This window comes from Scylla paramamosain, chromosome 38, assembly GCF_035594125.1.
Source record: "Scylla paramamosain isolate STU-SP2022 chromosome 38, ASM3559412v1, whole genome shotgun sequence".
NCBI lineage: Eukaryota > Metazoa > Arthropoda > Malacostraca > Decapoda > Portunidae > Scylla > Scylla paramamosain.
The window spans coordinates 4,798,412-4,821,542 of record NC_087188.1 but is presented as its reverse complement, the minus strand read 5'-3'; the positions used below and the strand labels follow the sequence as shown (position 1 = coordinate 4,821,542).

The following is a 23,131-nucleotide window of genomic DNA, read 5'->3' as shown; positions in this document are numbered from 1 at the left end:
CTACCTGACCTATCTGAAACCGACTAGCTATTAAACCCTCTCACAAAACTCTTACTTCTGCCACAGCATGCCAGAAGTCACCTAAATACTAGATCAGTAGAAAACACAAGTATTCTATATAATAAAATGATATATTAATAATAATGTTAACTTACAAACTGAAGTAATACACATTAAAGGAATTAAGGGAACAAATTTCTACTCTAGAGCAACACAGGACTCATTTACCATACGTTTCTTTTTATTCAGGTTCTTATATCGCCTCCCTTATTGCTTAAAGGTTATACATATCAATATATGACATTCCCATCACTTCACAAGGCACTAAAATCCTTTACTCCTGTACTTGCCACTGGGATATATTCCATAGCTGCAGGAATTTCCCCAGACGTGTCACCGTGTCACCAAATAACAACTCCCTTATTTTAACTCCTGAAACCTCACGGGACATCACCATCATCACCATAGATCAGTATAACACCATAACACCATCCTCAAAGACACCAATAGTGCCCCAACACTACTACAATCTCAACCACAAAATGGCTACCTCTCACCCATGACACTACCCCTCAGGGTTATGTAACTAACACAACTCACCAACCAAATTTCTGTGAACAAGAGCTCTTGCTACAACAAAACACCCACTAACCTGATCCTGGATATCAGAATTATACCACCACATCACTAATATCTCCACACATCTATTCAATCACCACAACACCACAAAAAATTTATCCCATGAGAACGCCACCCCTCTGTTCCTCCTCAGGGTTTTAGTGCGTCCTGAAAATTCTACTGACTCAGATACGAAAGACAGGCACATATTGCTCTTCGTTTCCACAGATATCACCCCAAATACACATTTTCCTTTACATATACTTACATATAAAGAACTTAAATTATGAAGAGAATAATATATCAAATAAAATTAGTAAATAAGACCTATAGTAACTTATAAGTAAGAATAAAGATATTTTTAGAAGGAAAATGGAACATGGGAGACAATGAGAAAACGTGTTCCTTTTCAGGGTAAACTCAGCGAATAACATGACAGTATGTGTGTTGGTTTAACAAACTCACAAAAAAAAAAAAAAAAAAATTTATTCAGTCTATGCTTTAATTGTCCTCTGTAATGACAGTGTAGCAATTCAAAATAAATGCTTGACAGGGTGACTCTCTTTGTATGTATATTTATTTTACTTGCATGATGATAATGGATACTATTCTATTTCTTTATATAGTTCCCGGCCATGACGATCATATCTGGATCACATCCCCACTATGAATTCAAGGGTCCTACGGTGACAATTATTGGCTTAATTGCTGATCATCTCGGCCTCTGGTAAGTTTTGGAAGAAAAAGTTTTATTACATAATCCGTGGCAATAATATAAATTTAGGAATAACACTTATAAACCAACTTATAAACTAACATACTGCAGTACTTTATTTATATATATATATATATATATATATATATATATATATATATATATATATATATATATATATATATATATATATATATATATATATATATATATATATATATATATATATTTTTTTATTTTTATTTTTTTTTATGTAGGAAAGATACTGGCCAAGGGCAACAAAAATCTAATAAAAAAAAAATGCCCACTGAAATGCCAGTCCCATAAAAGGGTCAAAGCAGTGGTCAAAAATTGGTGGATAAGTGTCTTGAAACCTCCCTCTTGAAGGAATTCAAGTCATAGGAAGGTGGAAATACAGAAGAAGGCAGGGAGTTCCAGAGTTTACCAGAGAAGGGGATGAATGATTGAGAATACTGGTTAACTCTTGCGTTAGAGAGGTGGACAGAATAGGGGTGAGAGAAAGAAGAAAGTCTTGTGCAGCGAGGCCGTGGGAGGAGGGGAGGCATGCAGTTAGCAAGATCAGAAGAGCAGTTGGCATGAAAATAGCGGTAGAAGACAGCTAGATGTGCAACATTGCGGCGGTGAGAGAGAGGCTTAAGACAGTCAGTTAGAGGAGAGGAGTTGATGAGACGAAAAGCTTTTGATTCCACCCTGTCTAGAAGAGCAGTATGAGTGGAACCCCCCCAGACATGTGAAGCATACTCCATACATGGACGGATAAGGCCCTTGTACAGAGTTAGCAGCTGGGGGGGTGAGAAAAACTGGCGGAGACGTCTCAGAACACCTAACTTCATAGAAGCTGTTTTAGCTAGAGATGAGATGTGAAGTTTCCAGTTCAGATTATAAGTAAAGGACAGACCGAGGATGTTCAGTGTAGAAGAGAGGGACAGTTGAGTGTCATTGAAGAAGAGGGGATAGTTGTCTGAAGGTTGTGTCGAGTTGATAGATGGAGGAATTGAGTTTTTGAGGCATTGAACAATACCAAGTTTGCTCTGCCCCAATCAGAAATTTTAGAAAGATCAGAAGTCAGGCGTTCTGTGGCTTCCCTGCGTGATATGTTTACCTCCTGAAGGGTTGGACGTCTATGAAAAGACGTGGAAAAGTGCAGGGTGGTATCATCAGCATAGGAGTGGATAGGACAAGAAGTTTGGTTTAGAAGACAGGACAGAACCCTGAGGAACACCACTGTTTTAGGAGAAGAACAGTGAGGTTGAATGTAGGCAAACTTCCAGCAAGAGGGAAAGGTAGATGCTGACAGACAGAGCTGAAAGAGTTTAACTAGGCAAGGTGCAAGCACGGAGGCACAGTTTCGGAGAACAATAGGAGGGACCCCATCAGGTCCATAAGCTTTCCGAGGGTTTAGGCCAGCGAGGGCATGGAAAACATCATTGCGAAGAATTTTAATAGATGGCATGAAGTAGTCAGAGGGTGGAAGAGAGGGAGAAACAAGCCTAGAATCGTCGAAGGTAGAGTTTTTAGCAAAGGTTTGAGCGAAGAGTTCAACTTTAGAATTAGATGTGATACAGGAGGGAAAGAAGAAGCACCAAAGTTATTGGAGATATTTTTGGCTAGATGCCAGAAATCACGAGGGGAGTTAGATACTGAAAGGTTTTGACATTTTCTGTTAATGAAGGAGCTTTTGGCTAGTTGGAGAACAGACTTGGCATGATTCCGGGCAGAAATATAAATTACATGAGATTGTGGTGATGGAAGTCTTAAGTACCTTTTGTGGGCCACCTCTCTATCATGTATACCACGAGAACAAGCTGTGTTAAACTAAGGTTTAGAAGGTTTAGGTCGAGAAAAAGAGAGAGGAATGTACGCCTCCATGCCAAACACTATCAGCTCTGTTATGCGCTCAGCTCAGCACACAAAGACGGGTCTCTGACACGGAAGCAGTAGTCATTCCAAGGAAAATCAGCAAAATAGCTCCTCAGGTACCCCCTAATTAGCAGAGGCAAAACGCCAGAGGCACCTTCGCTTAGCAGGATCCTGAGGAGGGATTGGAGCTATAGGACAAGATAAAGATATGAGATTGTGATCGGAGACTAGTTGAAGACTAGTTCACCAGGATGGTCAGTGAAGTAGTTGGAAAACAGACTTGGTATGATTCCGGAAAGAAATATAAAGTCCATGAGATTCTGGTGATGGAAGGCTTAAGTAACCTTTGTGGGCCACCTCTTTATCACGTATAACACGAGAACAAGCTGTGCTAAACCAAGATTTGGAAGGTTTAAGTCGAGAAAAAGTGAGGAATGTACGCAGTAGAAGCAGTAGTCATTCCAAGGAAAATCAGCAAAATACCTCCTCAGGTCCACTCAACTAGTAGAGGCAAAACGCCAGAAGCACCTTCGCTTAGGGGGATCCTGAGGAGGGATTGGAGCAATAGGACAAGATACAGATATGAGATTGTAGTCGGAGGAACCCAAACGGAGAAGAGAGGGTGCCAGCATAAGCAGAAGGATTAGAGGTCAGGAAAAGGTCAAGAATGTCGGGCGTATCGGGAGAATCTTAGAAAATGTTCTCTGCAAGACAGAAGGAACGTCCCTCATCAACAAACCCTCCTTTTCTCTCTCTCTCCCTCTCTCTCTCTCTCTCTCTCTCTCTCTCTCTCTCTCTCTCTCTCTCTCTCTCTCTCTCTCTCTCTCTCTCTCTCTCTCTCTCTCTCTCTCTCTTTCTCTCTCTCTCTCTCTCTCTCTCTCTCTCTCTCTCTGTTATGAATGATTGAGTAACCATCCTTCCTTCTCCAGCCACCCCTAATCACCCTATCTTACCCTCACCCCAAGCCATCGGCCTGCTTCACTTGAGAATGCATCCTTGCCCTGCACCATTCATTCATAAGAGCATACTAGTACAATTTTCTACGTATCCTGTCCGGATTGTTCACGGTAAGAACGCTAAAACCCTGAGCATTGTCGCCCCAGGTTAAGTGCCTCAACTTTATTAATCGTATGATCCAGAAAAAAAAAATGCAGAACGGTTACAAAGGTCCTTCTGATTTCCGATTTCTTTATCTCTTTTTATCTATCTGTGAACAGTGTTGCGACCGATTTCAAGTTCTCGCGCGTCGGTTTTAATATTGTGGCCACCCTGTCACATGCCAACAATATTACTTCAAAGTGTCAGAGAATTTTCGTGCCAGTTCATAGTGAAGTCAGAGAAGCGACTGGCCAGACCATCACTGCAGGACAGGAGGAGAAATAAGGCACGAACCACTCCCCACCTGTTCTCGTTACTTCACCATACTCATCCCTTCTATTTAGGTTTATGTCTCTTTTTCACACACACACACACACACACACACACACACACACACACACACACATATATAAACATATATATCATAGCAACTTCGTAATTTTATTGTTTTGTTAACACAACATAGCTGAAGATTTGGTTAAGAGACTAGTTAAATGAGATTAGTCAGTGAAATAGACTGTATAAAATTTTCACAGGCTTTTGTTTGTAAACAAAGAGCAGACAGCTACGTACAAGGGACATCTATGATCACAGCATCGGGAGCCGATACTCGGTAATCATCCCCGCCAAGACTTTGATATCAAGAGCGCTCTACCGATACTCCGTGGAATTTCCCCGTAGTGGGAACCGCCTTGTCGTGATGGGGGAGCGTGCGTGTCCCTATGACCTGGCGAGCGAGGCTAGAGGGGGCTTTGGCCCCTTCTCCGCCCTAGTTAAGAGAAGAGGGCTACCCATGCTAGCAAGGTCGCCAGTGTGGGGCCAAACTAAATAGTTCCCAGAATTAGGCTGCCAGTATGGATCAACAGTGCCGCTCACCAGAGAGACCCCCTTTTGAGGTCGTCCCGTGTTGGATGGTTAGGTGTTTGGGCTGTGATGCGTTATGAAAGCAGGTCTTAGTTCCGTCGTGGACAAACTTTTGAATCATGAGGGGCCACTTTTTAAAACGAGTGGCCTCCATGGCGACGAAGTACCCGTTTGCGGTGGCCAGCGCTCGCCACCCACTCACCCCCGTCCCCCTTTGTAGTTCCGGTAGGAGGCTTCCCTTTACCTCTGGAGCCATTTTTATTTTTATAATATCCTCATGAATAAAGAAAAAAATTCCTCTGGTTCTCGAAGGGCGGTCGACCAGGCCCTCGAGACGTCACTCTTTGGTCGTGTGATGATGTGAAGGCAGCAGCTCGTACTCTCCCCTGCTGTTGCTTCCCATGGCAGACCCCTTGGGTCATTTCTTGATTCTTGTCTTGACACTCTTATGATCATCAGCGTCTAGGCCTCCATGTCATATAGTGGTATCCACAAGGTTTGTTAAGCCTTTTGGAGTGGTTTTCCGTATTCGTCTGAAATATGACTGCGACTGTCTATCAAATCAGTGCTATGTGACATATCTGTGACATTGCCGCCAAAGCTGCTCTTAAGGTAATAAATTCTCTACATCTTAAAGGCAATAATTTAATTGCTGAGATCATTCGATCAATCAATGTAGCTGACAAGGAGAATGATTATTGTCCTAATGTCTTTGATGCTGAAGAACGTGCTTCCAAAATTCGCCACCCACCTTTTTTTTTTTTTTATGTAGGAAGGATACTGGCCAAGGACAACAAAAATCTAATAAAAAAATGCCCACTGAAATGCCAGTCCCATAAAAGGGTCTTGAAACCTCCCTCTTGAAGGAATTCAAGTCATAGGAAGGTGGAAATACAGAAGCAGGCAGGGAGTTCCAGAGTTTACCAGAGAAAGGGATGAATGATTGAGAATACTGGTTAACTCTTGCGTTAGAGAGGTGGACAGAATAGGGGTGAGAGAAAGAAGAAAGTCTTGTGCAGCGAGGCCGCGGAAGGAGGGGAGGCATGCAGTTAGCAAGATCAGAAGAGCAGTTAGCATGAAAATAGCGGTAGAAGATAGCTAGATATGCAACATTGCGGCGGTGAGAGAGAGGCTGAAGACAGTCAGTTAGAGGAGTGGAGTTGATGAGACGAAAAGCTTTTGATTCCAACCTGTCTAGAAGAGCAGTATGAGTGGAACCCCCCCCAGACATGTGAAGCATACTCCATACATGGATGGATAAGGCCCTTGTACAGAGTTAGCAGCTGGGGGGGGTGAGAAAAACTGGCGGAGACGTCTCAGAACACCTAACTTCATAGAAGCTGTTTTAGCTAGAGATGAGATGTGAAGTTTCCAGTTCAGATTATAAGTAAAGGACAGACCGAGGATGTTCAGTGTAGAAGAGGGGGACAGTTGAGTGTCTTTGAAGAAGAGGGGATAGTTGTCTGGAAGGTTGTGTCGAGTTGATAGATGGAGGAATTGAGTTTTTGAGGCATGCCCCAATCAGAAATTTTAGAAAGATCAGAAGTTAGGCGTTCTGTGGCTTCCCTGCGTGATATATTTACCTCCTGAAGGGTTGGACGTCTATGAAAAGACGTGGAAAAGTGCAGGGTGGTATCATCAGCATAGGAGTGGATAGGACAAGAAGTTTGGTTTAGAAGATCATTAATGAATAATAAGAAGAGAGTGGGTGACAGGACAGAACCCTGAGGAACACCACTGTTAATAGATTTAGGAGAAGAACAGTGACCGTCTACCACAGCAGCAATAGAACGGTTAGAAAGGAAACTTGAGATGAAGTTACAGAGAGAAGGATAGAAACCGTAGGAGGGTAGTTTGGAAATCAAAGCTTTGTGCCAGACTCTATCAAAGGCTTTTGACATGTCCAAGGCAACAGCAAAAGTTTCACCAAAGTCTCTAAAAGAGGATGACCAAGACTCAGTAAGGAAAGCCAGAAGATCACCAGTAGAGCGGCCTTGACGGAACCCATAATGGCGATCAGATAGAAGGTTGTGAAGTGATAGATGTTTAAGAATCTTCCTGTTGAGGATAGATTAAAAAAATTTAGATAAGCAGGAAATTAAAGCAATAGGACGGTAGTTTGAGGGATTAGAGAGGTCACCCTTTTTAGGAACAGGTTAAATGTAGACAAACTTCCAGCAAGAAGGAAAGGTAGATGTTGACAGACAGAGCTGAAAGAGTTTGACTAGGCAAGGCGCAAGCACGGAGGCACAGTTTCGGAGAACAATAGGAGGGACCCCATCAGGTCCATAAGCCTTCCGAGGGTTTAGGCCAGCGAGGGCATGGAAAACATCATTGCGAAGAATTTTAATACGTGGCATGAAGTAGTCAGAGGGTGGAGGAGAGGGAGGAACAAGCCCAGAATCGTCCAAGGTAGAGTTTTTTTGGCAAAGGTTTGAGCAAAGAGTTCAGCTTTAGAAATAGATGTGATAGCAGTGGTGCCATCTGGTTGAAGTAGAGAAGGGAAAGAAGAAGAAGCAAAGTTATTGGAGATATTTTTGGCTAGATGCCAGAAATCACGAGGGGAGTTAGATCTTGAAAGGTTTTGACATTTTCTGTTAATGAAGGAGTTTTTGGCTAGTTGGAGAACAGACTTGGCATGGTTCCGGGCAGAAATATAAAGTGCATGAGATTCTGGTGATGGAAGGCTTAAGTACCTTTTGTGGGCTACCTCTCTATCATGTATAGCACGAGAACAAGCTGTGTTAAACCAAGGTTTAGAAGGTTTAGGACGAGAAAAAGAGTGAGGAATGTACGCCTCCATGCCAGACACTATCACTCCTGTTATGCGCTCAGCACACAAAGACGGGTCTCTGACACGGAAGGAGTAGTCATTCCAAGGAAAATCAGCAAAATACCTCCTCAGGTCCCCCCAACTAGCAGAGGCAAAACGCCAGAGTCACCTTCGCTTAGGGGGATCCTGAGGAGGGATTGGAGTGATAGGACAAGATAAAGATATGAGATTGTGATCGGAGGAGTCCAACGGAGAAGAAAGGGTGACAGCATAAGCAGAAGGATTAGAGGTCAGGAAAAGGTCAAGAATGTAGGGCGTATCTCCAAGACGGTCAGGAATACGAGTAGGGTGTTGCACCAATTGCTCTAGGTCATGGAGGATAGCAAAGTTGTAGGCTAGTTCACCAGGATGGTCAGTGAAGGGAGAGGAAAGCCAAAGCTGGTGGTGAACATTGAAGTCTCCAAGAATGGAGATCTCTGCAAAAGGGAAGAGGGTCAGAATGTGCTCCACTTTGGAAGTTAAGTAGTCAAAGAATTTCTTATAGTCAGAGGAGTTAGGAGAGAGGTACACAGCACAGATAAATTTAGTATGAGAGTGACTCTGTAGTCGTAGCCAGATGGTGGAAAACTCGGAAGATTCAAGAGCGTGGGCACGAGAGCATGTTAAGTCATTGCGCACATAAACGCAGCATCCAGCTTTGGATCGAAAATGAGGATAGAGAAAGTAGGAGGGAACAGAAAAGGGACTACTGTCAGTTGCCTCAGAGACCTGAGTTTCAGTGAGGAAAAGAAGATGAGGTTTAGAAGAGGAGAGGTGGTGTTCTACAGATTGAAAATTAGATCTTAGACAGCGAATGTTGTAGAAGTTAATGAAGAAAAAGTTGAGGGGGTGTCAAGACACTTAGGGTCGTCGACGGAAAGGCAGTCCGACCTGGGGACATTTATGGTCCCCTCCCCAGATGGGGACTCCGAGGCTGGTGTAGGAGTCGCCGTGATTTTAAAATTTTTGAGTGAAGGGTGTGTGTGTTATTAGGTGCTTGTAGTTTTGTGTGGAGGAAGAGAGTTGTCTTTAGCGGGCAGGCTGTGACTGCCCCCTTGTGTTGTGAGACACAAAGGGAAACGTTCAGTGAGGTCACAGCTGGGTTTAACGATAAGTTCACAGCACCCGCTGAACAGTGCTTTAGACCTCACTGGCAGTAATTATCGTTTCGGCACCTTACTCGTTTGCAATATACTATAGGGAAAGTAACGGAAACATTGTTCACACTGTTAAGTATCTAGAAAGGAAGACTGGAGTCTTCCCCACAAATAACGTCAAAAAATATGGCAAAAATGTATTGATCAGAACTAAAGATTTAACGCAGGTAATGATGGTCAGTTCAGTTACCTCAAATAATGCATTTACAACCAGGACCTGTACGAATTCTCAGATGATATCCTTCAGCTATGTCCTCATAATGTTCAATGAGTAACCAAAATTATAGAAAATACCAACATGAACATGCTCACTTTCTACGTTTTTTTTTTTTTTTCTATCTAACTGTTTTAAGATTGGTTCTCTTTCTCTCGCAATGCCAGGCAGGATCTTTTTCGAGAAAAAGATGGTGGGGCAAAGACCTACGCCTCTTCCCTGCACTGTAGTTCAACCTCCTCTACCACAGACAATAAGGTTGTAACAACTTCCCGCCTTTCTCAACCGCCAACTGTTTCATCCCGTTCTTGTGAGTGTCGCTCCTTCAGTTACCGTGTCCAACAAATTTTTTTTTTTTTTGGAAAGTGTCACCTCATCTGCATCTTCAGCCAAGCCCTCCACTACATCTTTAGCAAAGCCCTCCACTGCATCTTCATCAGTTACATCACAGTCTCTAATAAAAAAGTATATATTGCTGATGTGCACGCCGCCATGGATGCTCAACAACGGACTACCCCCAAGACTTTTAAACCTCCGCAGACAAATACAAACAAGTCTCCAAAGGCCCCTCTCCAGTCCCACAAGAAACGTTCCCGGGGGTCTGCTGAGTCCCTAGACTTAATGGGCGCCACCTTAGAAAAATCCCTGCGGGAGTGTCAGATGACCATGATCCAGACGTAATTAACTATAGCGATTCTTCCACATCTGAAATGGCCATAGACGGTCTCTCTGCCCGTCTTCCCCGTAGGTAATCCTCCAGGAGAGATACCAATACGTCTAGACCAAGGACTCTATCTTCCGCCTCCTCCGGTCTTGTCAGGAGTTTCAGACTCGTGTGTGGGTAGCTATCCTCACACCAATTAATCTCAGGTTTCTGTGCGTACAAGCGATGTAGATCCAGATAAGCCTCGCTGTCCGAGTAAGGTAGATTGTCAGGCTGCCAAAGGGAAGCCAAAGGGAAGCCAAAGGGATGAATTCCGCGTATTGATCTCCAGGTTTTTTTCCTACTTGCATTTATTTCCAAGAGACAATGTTCGGAGAATCCACTCGATATAGTCCTTTAGTTCCAAACTTATTACCGGATTTTGAGTCCCGTGCATCATTTTTGGAACATTATTCTACACATTCCGACTCCATTCCTGTATTTACGGACGGTTCAAAATCCAAAGACGGAGTCGGATTTGGTGTTATGTTTCCTTCATTCTTCCGAGACGGTACCCTCCCCGGTGTTGCCTCTGTTTTTACGGCGGAACTGTCTGCCATTATCTTAGCTTAGAAAATTATTTTTAATCTTCCCACCTCTTCTTTTGCAATTTTTAGTGATTCTCCCTGTGTTATTTCCGCTGTTCAACACTTTAGCCTTTCTTCCCTTCATCCACGTGTTTTATCGATTCTTGAGTGTCTATACCATTTACAGCATAAAGGCTACCACGTCAAATTTTTCCTGGGTCCCTCCACGAGTTCAGGGGAATGAGAAATCCGATAGGCTGAATAAAGAGGTAGCAACACTGGTTGCTGCTTCCATGACAGTCGAGCATAAGGGTGGCAGTTCTATCCAATTGGCAAGGCAGGTGGGAGGATTTGCTTGCCACCAAGCAAAGATGGGTGAGATAACTAATATAACTTTCCGTCCATAGACGTATGTCTTTATGCAGATGGGTGAGATAACTAATATAACTTTCCGTCCATAGACGTATGTCTTTATGCAGGAGCGCCGTTCAGAGACTGCACTGGCTTGTCTCCGGATGGGTCACATACGTCTCACTCATGGTTGCCTCATGTCCTGGAAACCCATTTTGTGATGACTGCTTAGTTCTCCTCACACAGCGACACTTTCTAATGGGGTGTCCCGGGTGGAGCTGCAGGAGCGTTATCTTTTACGTTGTCACGATGAAGATGGGACTTTCCATATGTTGCTGATACTTGGAGAAAGGGCTCTCTCCCCAGGACATTAGGTCCTTATGTTTGTGGAGAAGGCTGGTCTTGTAAACAAATTATAGAATACCTTTTAACTGTTCTTATTTTATTTATTTTGTCAGTAATATAGTATTGGGCAGAACTTTATCTTTGTAGTAGAACATGGAGGCAAGTGAGGAAGACACATAACGAACAACGCTGGGTCTTGGAGCCTGGGTCAGTGGGGTCAGTGTCTTGGGCAAGTAACGAACGCTAGATATCTGGGTCAGTGAGGTCAGTGTACTGGGTACAAAACGAACAACGCCAGACATATTGGTCTGGGTCAGTGGTGTCTGTACCACCTCACTTTAAATTAAATTAAATTACATTAATTAATACAATAAAATACCAACCCTCTCATTTCTGGCACTTTAGATTTTGATGGTTCATCCCGTTTTTTTTTTTTTCTTTTAATGATCTTTTCCAATTTTTACCATACCTATTATTTTGTTTTTAATATCAGTATTGGAAACCGCAATCTTTGATGCTTTTTAAGTTTTGTTGCGGCGCCATACGACCTCGATAATGCAGCGCTATCACCCAAATCAATTAATTAATTAATTACGGAGGACAATTATTTTGCTACCACTACTCTAGGTAACTCTAGGTAAATGTTGAAGGTTCTATAGTCCGTGTAGTTTTGTACACCAGCACCCTACAGTACACTTCGTGCCTGTTTTTGGTTTTGTCGCCAAGTCACTTGAGTTCCCGATTTCCAATTACGAATTGTTGTTTATATACATTATAAAGTACTCCTATACCATCTGGTATTTATTTTTTTTTTTGTGGCATAAACATGTTAACTATGATTTTTTTTTTATAGATATATTTAATTTGTAGCTATAGTGTATCTGAAAAAAAAAAATAATAATAATAATTATAAGTAAAATGGACGGCCGAAAATTGCTGATATTCCATACTTATCGGAAATGTACCTCCAGTATTTGTTTTCAGGGATACAATACCGTTTACATGTTTACATTCCATGAAATGGAATCGTGTAAAAAAATAATAAATATGGTAAATCAATAAATATCTTCATTCACATCTATCCCACCTCAGTATGCACATGCATTATTCTTTCTGATTCCATGCCGCTGTCGAAGACGAATGAGCCCCTTCCTGATAATGATATTGAGGTGGTAATTTGATACCTACAAATATGTGGGAAAACAATAAAAAGAAAAAAAACGACATTCAGACAGCAAGCCTGGCGCTCAGTATCCAGGAATCACTTTCAGACACTCTTCGCTTTTTTAATAATTCAATATTCTTTGATCATCTGAAAGTTGCCTGTGGGGATAGGCTTCATCATCCAGTTCCTGAAAGATAATGTATCATCACCGATAAAGACATAAGGGATAGGTGTTGTCAGCGTTGCCACTCAGTCTTAGGAAGTAGTGTCAGATGACACCAGTAAATAGTACCAAATGAGAGAAAAAAAAAATCTGATTGAATAGATATAAAATACATCATTATTTACTGTTCCAAATACCTTTCATAACTGTATATATATATATAATATATATATATATACAGTTATGAAAGGTATTTGGAACAGTAAATAATGATGTATTTTATATCTATTCAATCAGATTTTTTTTTTCTCTCATTTGGTACTATTTACTGGTGTCATCTGACACTACTTCCTAAGACTGAGTGGCAACGCTGACAACACCTATCCCTTATGTCTTTGAAAATGTATAATGTAAGACTTGGTAATCCGCATCAGAACTAGGTAAGAAAATTAATGAAAATAAATGGTCTATACCTCTGGTAACACACACACACACACACACACACACACACACACACACACACACACACACACACACACACACACACACACAAAAAAAAAAATATATATATATATATATATATATATATATATATATATATATATATATATATATATATATATATATATATATATATATATATATATATATATATATATATATATATATATATATATATATATATATATATATATATATATATATATATATATATATATATATATATATATATATATATATATATATATATATATATATATATATATATATATATATATATATATATATATATATATATATATATACATATATATATATATATATATTTTTTTTTTTTTGTGTGTGTGTGTGTGTGTGTGTGTGTGTGTGTGTGTGTGTGTGTGTGTGTGTTACCAGAGGTATAGACCATTTATTTTCATTAATTTTCTTACCTAGTTCTGATGCGGATTACCAAGTCTTACATTATACATTTTCAAAGAAAGCCTTCGTGGAGATCAGCCCATTTCAAGCTTTTTGTTTGCAGTCGCGTAAGATCTTTTGCCTTGATGCTTAAGTAGTCATCACACTTTTCTTTTGCGACCACATGCCAATATATTTCCGGCTCCATTGATGTATCATGTAGGGTTAGGATTTCAAACTGCTTATGCTGTCACCCTTTCTTCTCAGTTGGGCTCCTCCGATCACAATCTCATATCTTTATCTTGTCCTATCACTCCAATCCCTCCTCAGGATTCCCCTAAGCGAAGGTGCCTCTGGCGTTTTGCCTCTGCTAATTGGGGGGACCTGAGGAGGTATTTTGCTGATTTTCCTTGGAATGACTGCTTCCGTGTCAGAGACCCGTATTTGTGTGCTGAGCGCATAACAGAGGTGATAGTGTCTGGCATGGAGGCGTACATTCCTCACTCTTTTTCTCGTCCTAAACCTTCTAAACCTTGGTTTAACACAGCTTGTTCTCGTGGTATACATGGTAGAGAGGTGGCCCACAAAAGGTACTTAAGCCTTCCATCACCAGAATCTCATGCACTTTATATTTCTGCCCGGAACCATGCCAAGTCTGTTCTCCAACTAGCCAAAAACTCTTTCATTAACAGAAAATGTCAAAACCTTTCAAGATCCAACTCCCCTCGTGATTTCTGGCATCTAGCCAAAAATATCTCCAATAACTTTGCTTCTTCTTTCCCTCCTCTACTTCAACCAGATGGCACCACTGCTATCACATCTATTTCTAAAGCTGAACTCTTTGCTCAAACCTTTGCTAAAAACTCTACCTTGGATGATTCTGGGCTTGTTCCTCCCTCTCCTCCACCCTCTGACTACTTCATGCCACATATTAAAATTCTTCGCAATGATGTTTTCCATGCCCTCGCTGGCCTAAACCCTCGGAAGGCTTATGGACCTGATGGGGTCCCTCCTATTGTTCTCCGAAACTGTGCCTCCGTGCTTGCACCTTGCCTAGTCAAACTCTTTCAGCTCTGTCTGTTAACATCTACCTTTCCTTCTTGCTGGAAGTTTGCCTACATTCAACCTGTTCCTAAAAAGAGTGACCGCTCTAATCCCTCAAACTACCGTCCTATTGCTTTAATTTCCTGCGTATCTAAAGTTTTTGAATCTATCCTCAACAGGAAGATTCTTAAACATCTATCACTTCACAACCTTCTATCTGATCGCCAGTATGGATTCCGTCAAGGCCGCTCTACTGGTGATCTTCTGGCTTTCCTTACTGGGTCTTGGTCATCCTCTTTTAGAGACTTTGGTGAAATGCCTCAAAAACTCAATTCCTTCATCTATCAACTCGACACAACCTTCCAGACAACTATCCCCTCTTCTTCAATGACACTCAACTGTCCCCCTCTTCTACACTGAACATCCTCGGTCTGTCCTTTACTTATAATCTGAACTGGAAACTTCACATTTCATCTCTAGCTAAAACAGCTTCTATGAAGTTAGGTGTTCTGAGACGTCTCCGCCAGTTTTTCCCACCCCCCCAGCTGCTAACTCCGTACAAGGGCCTTATTCGTCCATGTATGGAGTATGCTTCACATGTCTGGGGGGGTTCCACTCATACTGCTCTTCTAGACAGGGTGGAATCAAAAGCTTTTCGTCTCATCAACTCCTCTCCTCTAACTGACTGTCTTCAGCCCCTCTCTCACCGCCGCAATGTTGCATATCTAGCTGTCTTCTACCGCTATTTTCATGCCAACTGCTCTTCTGATCTTGCTAACTGCATGCCTCCCCTCCTTCCGCGGCCTCGCTGCACAAGACTTTCTTCTTTCTCTCACCCCTATTCTGTCCATCTCTCTAACGCAAGAGTTAACCAGTATTCTCAATCATTCATCCCTTTCTCTGGTAAACTCTGGAACTCCCTGCCTGCTTCTGTATTTCCACCTTCCTATGACTTGAATTCCTTCAAGAGGGAGGTTTCAAGACACTTATCCACCAATTTTTCACCACTGCTTTGACCCTTTTATGGGACTGGCATTTCAGTGGGCATTTTTTTTTTATTAGATTTTTGTTGCCCTTGGCCAGTATCCTTCCTACATAAATAAAAAAAAAAACTGTGCCATTTCCCTCCACTCTTTATTGAGTTTTCATACGCAGCCTTTTCTATTATATTTGGGAACTTCAATGCTAACGGTATGACAGATGCGGGTTTCACCTCATGCGTCACATTTATGGGATCTAAAGGTTCTAGTAATTTCATGTGTTTTAATACCGGAAACGCTGAAGTATTTGTTTTGTTAAGGCAACATAAAAGTTTAATATTCTGTGAATTTTTAACAAACCCCTCTGTGTAAATATCATCAATTCCAAGATTGTTTATTGGATCCAAGGGGTTGATTTATCTTATGTCATTATTCATCACTGATTTTTTTTTTTTTTATTAAATTTAGATTATTAGGTTAAACGGATAATGACTGTTCTTACTTGTGTAAATTTGAATTTCTTAAATGTCTTGATAACATATAAGTGGGGTTTCTTCGTGATGTTACACATACATCAAATGCTATGGTGTGTATTCCCTATGTTAGAAATAACGATAAATTAACCCAACTTACATTTATGTTATGAAACGGATGATAGTGCCCTGAAATGTCACTTGATGTAAAATGATTCCTTAATTATTTGGAAAGATATACACAAATCTTGCCTTTTTTTTATTTATGTCCTTTGCAGAAACTGCATTCCACTCATCTGATCCTATCACATCTTCAAAGACACGCTTGTTCCTTTATTTTTTAACTACTGTATTCCTTCAGCTTTGGATTATATAATCTAAATTTCACTAATAAGGCTTTTAAATGTTAGTTATGTCTATGATGTTCATTTTCACTTTAGGATGATGACCATTCATGTGTATTAGCTAATGTACTGACTTAATGAGGTGACAAGTAGTGATTTATTGCAATTTTCCACTCAATAGCGCAAAACAGTTGAGCCACAAATTTTGTTCGTGCTCTCGCTCTCATTTAAAGTAACAGTTTCGATCATTAAGCCAACAAAATCGCGTCGCGTCGCTACTCTTGGAAAAGTAATATGCAATGATTTTATTTGATGATGTACCCACAAAAGGCGCCCGAGCGTGATGTTCCATTATAAAACGTGTTTTAGTTATGGATCAGTGTCCAAAAGGAACAAAATTCACGCTCATAAGAAAGACGTTCGTGATCATCTAGCCTAAAAAAAAAAAAAAAATGTATTCGACAAATCTACAAGCGGTAGTAATTGCTCCCACTGTTCCAGCAGAATACGTGTCATGGATGCGATTGTACAAGGGTGTTGTTATTCACCTTTTTTTTTTTCTTTTTTTTTCATTTTAACTAGATGAATCAACATATACTGACATGTCAGGAAAAAAAAAATAGTTATCCGCTCTGAAGAGTATAGGAGTACAGGTGATATTCTAGTTAATCTTTTCAACATTATTTTTCAGTCTCGAGTTCCATCGAACACCTGATGGTCAGTATGGTGAAGTCTTACCCAATGGATCGTGGACCGGATCTATTGGGATGCTTCAGAGAGGGGTGAGTTCATTATTGAAAATTAATTATGTAGATCAGAGTCAATAAAGTTTTAAATGTTTTACATCATTATGACGACTGAAATGGATACTCTCAATACTATTCTTTCCCTTCTTGGGTGAAGTGATTTTTGCTCCCTGGATTGTCCCCCTTACAGGAGCTCCACTGGCAACAGGCAAGGTTAACGCAATATTCTTCCCGAGGGACACAGATCTCCAGATCTGTTAAAGACAAATTTATATAAACGTCAATCCACTCCCTTTTATTCATAAACAGTCCTTTCTCCCGGAGCTATGAGATCCTTATGTTTGTGGAGAAGACTGTTCTTTTGAAGAAATTATAGATTACCTTTTAACTATTTTACTAATGATATAGTATTGGATGGAACTTTATCCTTGCATTGAGAGAACCTGGAGGCGAGTGAAAAAGACAAGTAACAAACAACGCTAGGTCAGTTGGGTCAGTGTCTTGGGCACATAACGAACAACGGCAGGTATCTGGTTCAGTTGGGTCAGTACACACTCTCATTTTTTGCACTTTACTTTTTGGGGTAAGGTTCATTGTATTTCGTTCTCTATACTCACATTTTTAGCGATTTTTTTTTTTTTTCAAAATACTTTTACCAGTCCATACTTTTGTTTTTAATATTAGTATTTTAACCTGCAATCATTGTTATTTTAAAAGTTTTGCAGCGGCGTGGTCATATGACCGCAATGTTGCGGCGCCAGAAAGTTAATCAATCAATCAATCCCTACGAAACTTCTTGCCCTACTAGTCCCGTTCTGAGTCTACCGTGTATTTTCATTGTCATATTCAAGATTACTAGCTCGGAAGGAATCATACTTGTTGGGAAATAGCACAACAATTAACTGCACGTATATTATTACTGAATGGTGATGGACAAATCTTGTATTATTCAATGTCTCAAAAACCCGATTATGTTGAGTATATACCCAACACATCCCCTTTATTTCAGTGATTTTCAGGTATCATTCCCCATTCTTTACTCAACATGCCAGTCGTTCATAAATTTTCCTTATACTAATGCTGATGACGATGGCCTTTCCGCATTTATTATATTCTTTGAACAAATGGAGTCAAAATCTAAGAAGGCTCATGAATTCCCATTTTGTAATTCTTACATGAATGTCTTCAACTTCACACACTTTGCTGCAGTTATTTATTTATTTATCTATTTAGCAAACTTTATTATTATTTTTATGATTATCTCCCCCCACCCCCGTGATTAGTGTACTAATAAACTTGCGAACTGTATAATTTTCACCATTTGGCTGCCTCCCTACACGAGGATTCATTTCACTCTCATCCTTTTTTCTGGAACTATTTCAGTCTCTGTTATCCCCTCCCCTTAACTTCCCTTCTGGTACAGGAAGTGGTCTATTGGATAGGAAAGGTAACAAAACACATGTAGAATGAAATTAAATATATTAGAGTTAAAAGAGAAAGAAGGGTGGGATTAGGAGAAAATAGTATTGTAACGAATCCCACCTTTGTCCTCGGCCTCGTTGCTCCCTGGCCGACCATTGTCCTTGGTCTTGTTGCTCCCTGACAGTCCGGTTCGTCGTGTGTGCACGGTGGTGACGACCCTATCTCCAATGGCAAAGTGACCTGTAACTCACCTCTTTCTCTGCATTAATCACCTCGCCATTTGGCCTCGCTCCCGGTGTCCTCGCCCTCGCCCACCTGCCACCCTTTGTTCCCTGCCAGGTCGGTTAAATAAACACTGTCTTTTCAATTTCTGTGTATTGTCCGTTATTCGTGTACAGACACCTACTGCGAGTTCGTGCCCCCTCACGGATCACTTGCCGACTCTTGAAAGAGTTCTTGAAGGAGCACGAACCGCTTACAAAACTTTTGGGCGACTCAAATCGGAGCGTAGGTACACTTGCTGCCGCTGCGGGTGCCTCACTGCCCGCCGCCGCCGGTTTTGTCTCCTGCCTGTCGTGTCCCCTCGCTGCCCCTCATGCCGCTTCCAATCAAGATCCAGCTCTTGACCACGTGACTTCCGTGGCCAATCAGCGGCTGAGAGGCCCATCACGCGAATAGGGATGGCGGGAGACTTGCTCCAACGTGATGAAACAGCAGGCAGAAGGCGATAATGGTTGCTGTCGCTACACTACCTCCTCCTGTGAAAAGACTGAGCGTCCTCGCTCCCCAACTCCTTACACTCTACAGCATGGGACAAATAAGTATGAGATATTCAAAATCAAACTAAAAACTTCAAATTCTGGTACTAAACAAACTAAAACTTTAATTCTGTAGGCAAACAAACTAAACATAATCCTTATTCCACACTGGAGGGCGTCGCTCTCGCCTAGGCCTCCCTACCAAAGGCCCAACGTCTGCGACTGCCAGTTCCCCATCCAAGGGACACAGATCTTCTACTCCTTCGCTTTCCTCCATCATGATAGGGTCGCCCTCGCCCAGGATCTCCTCCTCGTCTAGGTTCTGGTCCTCGTCCTCCTCCTCGTTGCTGCTCAATTGAGCATCTTGCTCTCCCCAGGAGATGTTTCCAGGGCCATGGTACCTCCAGAGCCTGTCAGCGTGCACCACCAATGCACGCTTCCGTGACCCGAGGCGTATCCTGAAGGAGGTTACCTTTTCTATAGTATATGGTCCCTCCCACGGACTTTGGAATTTTGGAGACAATCCCTTCTTTCGTTATACCGCCAGACTTGTACTCCTTCACTAAACGGTGGTGACGTGGCCCGACGATCGTACCGATCCTTCATCGCCTCGCCCAACACCTTCAGGTTATGCCTTACTTGATGGTGCACTTCCCGAAGGCGATCCTGGAGGCCAGTCGCATACGGAGTGACTGTTGTGGGCATGCTCTCGTCTGGCGGCCTACCAGTAACGAGATCCACCGGCAGCTGCAGCTCTCGCCCACACATCAACCGGGTCGGCATACCCAGTCACTTCATGTTCTGAGCGATAGGCCATGAAGAGCATGGGGATTTTCAAGTCCCAATCCTCCTGACCTTCCTGGCAATACTTTGCTAACTCCTGGCCCAGCGTACGGTTGTAACATTCCACCATGCCGTCCGACTGCGGCCGCAGTGGCGTGGTGCGAGTTTTCTTGACGCCTAGCAACTGACAGCACTCCATAAACACTGCCGATTCAAACTTTCGTCCTTGATCGGAGTGCAACTCGTGCGGCACACCAAACCTGGCGAAGAACTCGTCCACCAACACCCCTGCCACGGTGTCAGCCTCATGGTTCGGCAGAGGGTACGCTTCAGGCCATTTTGTAAAGTTGACCATACACACATAAACCTTCAGGCCATTTTGTAAAGTAGTCCATACACAAACCGGTTTCCCTGATTGTCTGAGGGAATGGGCTCAGAATATTCACTGCTACCCTCTCCATAGGAGCCCCCACCTGGTACACTTGTAAGGGAGCAACTGTTCTTCTCCCGGGGCCTATTTTTGCACAGCACACATCACAAACTTTGCACCACTCGCACACGTCCTTTCGCATGCCTACCCAGTACACACACTGCTTCAATGTCCCTAATGTTTTCCTCACACCAAAGTGTCCAGCTGCACTTCCTCCATGGGCCTCACGCACCAACTCTGCCCACATTTTCACAGGGACAACTGTTTGCCAGAAGGTCACAAATAAAAAACAAAGAGAGGAAGATAAAAAGAATGACAGGCTGGGGACGAGAGTTGATGGGTCTCCAACGTGTAGCCTATACTCTGCATCATAGTATAACTTTCATCCGCACAGAGTTATTTGTATTCCCCATTTTATTTACCACACTTTCAGTTGTCCTTTCAGATAAGAGTTTCACCCAGCTGTTAGTAGAAGACTTGTATTTGACGATAGCGTCGTCAGTACTCATTCAGCCCCCATTGTTTAGTCACTAAACCCCACCACGCCGTGAGCACAGTGGGGTGGGGAGTTTCCTCGTTCACCCCAACCCCTGTAGCATGAGATGCAACTCTAAGCCGCGCTCTCACGCTCAGGTCACACTTGAGAGAAGTTAGACGTATGGTCAGAAGGCAGACACACGGAGGAGACTGGCTGGGGGTTTTATAGGCAAATCGGCCATTTGTTTCAAAGCAATAATTAAGCAATAACCGCAGTAAGCCCTTGCATATATGTGTAACTTTAGGCGTTTCCCTCCACCTACCTTTGAGTGTTGCTAATTGTAACGCACTTCATATCAGGGACGTGACTCCTCGGCTGTGTGTGTGTGTGTGTGTGTGTGTGTGTGTGTGTGTGTGTGTGTGTGTGTGTGTGTGTGTGTGTGTGTGTGTGTGTGTGTGTGTAAGCCGAGTTTTGTTGCTGTGAGCGGTCCCAGACCCTTTTTTTTTTTTTTTTTTTAAGGGCAGTCTGTTTTTGTGTATGTGTTGTTCGTTAAATGTGACTGCGATCTGGAGATGTTCTCTACACCTTTAGACGCAGAAGAATTAGTGTACGCTGCCTTGCAGTAAATTATCTTCGGGGTGTGTCATTCCTGAAAGGGGACAGAGCATGCCTTCTGGAAAGTCGGATATAATATCGCACAGCAGAGGGAGATACTGTTCTACAGGAGTGGTAAGGATATTATCATATCGTTTGTGAGGGTGGTATTCTGTAGAACACTATAATCCTTATATGTCATTCGTTTGCTGAAATTGGCATTTCCTAGAACGTGCCTGGCGATTCTTTCTCAGCTGTTGGAGTTAGTGGTTGGTGAAATATTTCCTTATCTGTTGGTGGGAGAAACAGACTTACGACCTCATTTGTGTAACCTCGGGTTATGACCATTGGTGAAAAGGGTCCAAGAGTTAAAAGAGGACCTTGTAACCCATATTAAGTCTTGTACCAAGTGACGTATGTAGTGACTTGGGAAAACTAGCCCAGTCTGTGGCAGTTAGAAGAAGGGCAGGGTTTATATATAATAATATATAAACATGTGCAGGCTGAGTTTCGTGAGAGGATCTCGGACCTGCAGGCTGAGTTCTGTGAGAGGATCAGCACCTGTGGAAGGGTCGTGCCGCACCGTCACCTTACCTAGTAAGGCGACGGAGGAGCAGTGGTCGGTTGTGTACAGGGCAGCCAAGAGGCAGAAGATCCTCGGGGCGCCTTGCGTGGAGACGAAAAATACCTTCAGTGTGCTGGAGGAAGTGAAGGTAGAGGAGGAGGACATGGCAAGAGGAGACAAGGAGGGTGCAGACGCAGTTACCCTGCTCCAAGGTAGAGTACTTGTGCTTGGTGATAGGTTAGGCACTTAGTGTGTTTTGCGCCAAAGATAGAAAACGTTGGTCGAGGGTATGTTTCCCGGAGGCTGGGATAGGGAAGGTAGCTGTTGGCTAGACACGTGCTTGGAAAATGATGGGAACAAGCCCATTGTTTATTCTCAGCGCGGGAGGGAATGACCTTGGTAAGTTCAGGAGTGAGAAGCTCTTCGGAAGGTTTCGACAGGCTTTTGGATAGGATTAGGGACAAGGGAGCGATCCCTATGGTATGTGGTGTCTTGCCGAGGAGGGGAGTTGGTGATAAGTGGCTGTCCAGGGCAATTACAGTGAATCGCAGGCTCGCGAATCATTGTGAGAGTAATGGATGGACGTTCATCGACAACTGGGACCTCTTCTACGGTACGGATATCTTGTACGCCAGAAATTGCGTACATTTATCACGCCAGGATGTTCGGGTTTTGCCCGGAACATTCGAGCGGTAGGTAACTACACTCCGCCCTTTTTTTTTTTTTTCGTTAGTCATGAGGGAAGAAGGGGTTGTGAGGTCAAAACGAAGGATAACTTAGTTAAATCTAGAAAGGTAACTAGCTCAGGGAAGGTAAGAAATAGCTTAAGTGTTTACTACACAAATTGTAGAAGTATTTTGAATAAAATATATTTGCTTAGAGGAACAGCGTGTTTAGAGAACCTTGATATTATTGCTTTAAGAAAAACTTGGTTAGTTATGACAGAAAAAGTATTTAATACAGAGGTTAAGATACATGGTTATACACTATTCTATAAAGAC

At 42.3% G+C, this 23,131-nt stretch overlaps 1 protein-coding gene across 1 annotated transcript in view; it reads left to right on the top strand.

The window, feature by feature from the left end:
• Positions 1-1,253: 1,253 nt before the first annotated feature.
• LOC135091596 (glutamate receptor ionotropic, kainate glr-3-like) overlaps positions 1,254-23,131 on the top strand; it is a 143,077-nt gene continuing 121,199 nt past the window's right edge. The window contains exons 1-2 of the mRNA XM_063989351.1: positions 1,254-1,345; positions 17,046-17,136. Coding sequence (XP_063845421.1) covers positions 1,254-1,345; positions 17,046-17,136 — 183 coding nt within the window. The remainder of the gene's footprint in view (positions 1,346-17,045; positions 17,137-23,131) is intronic.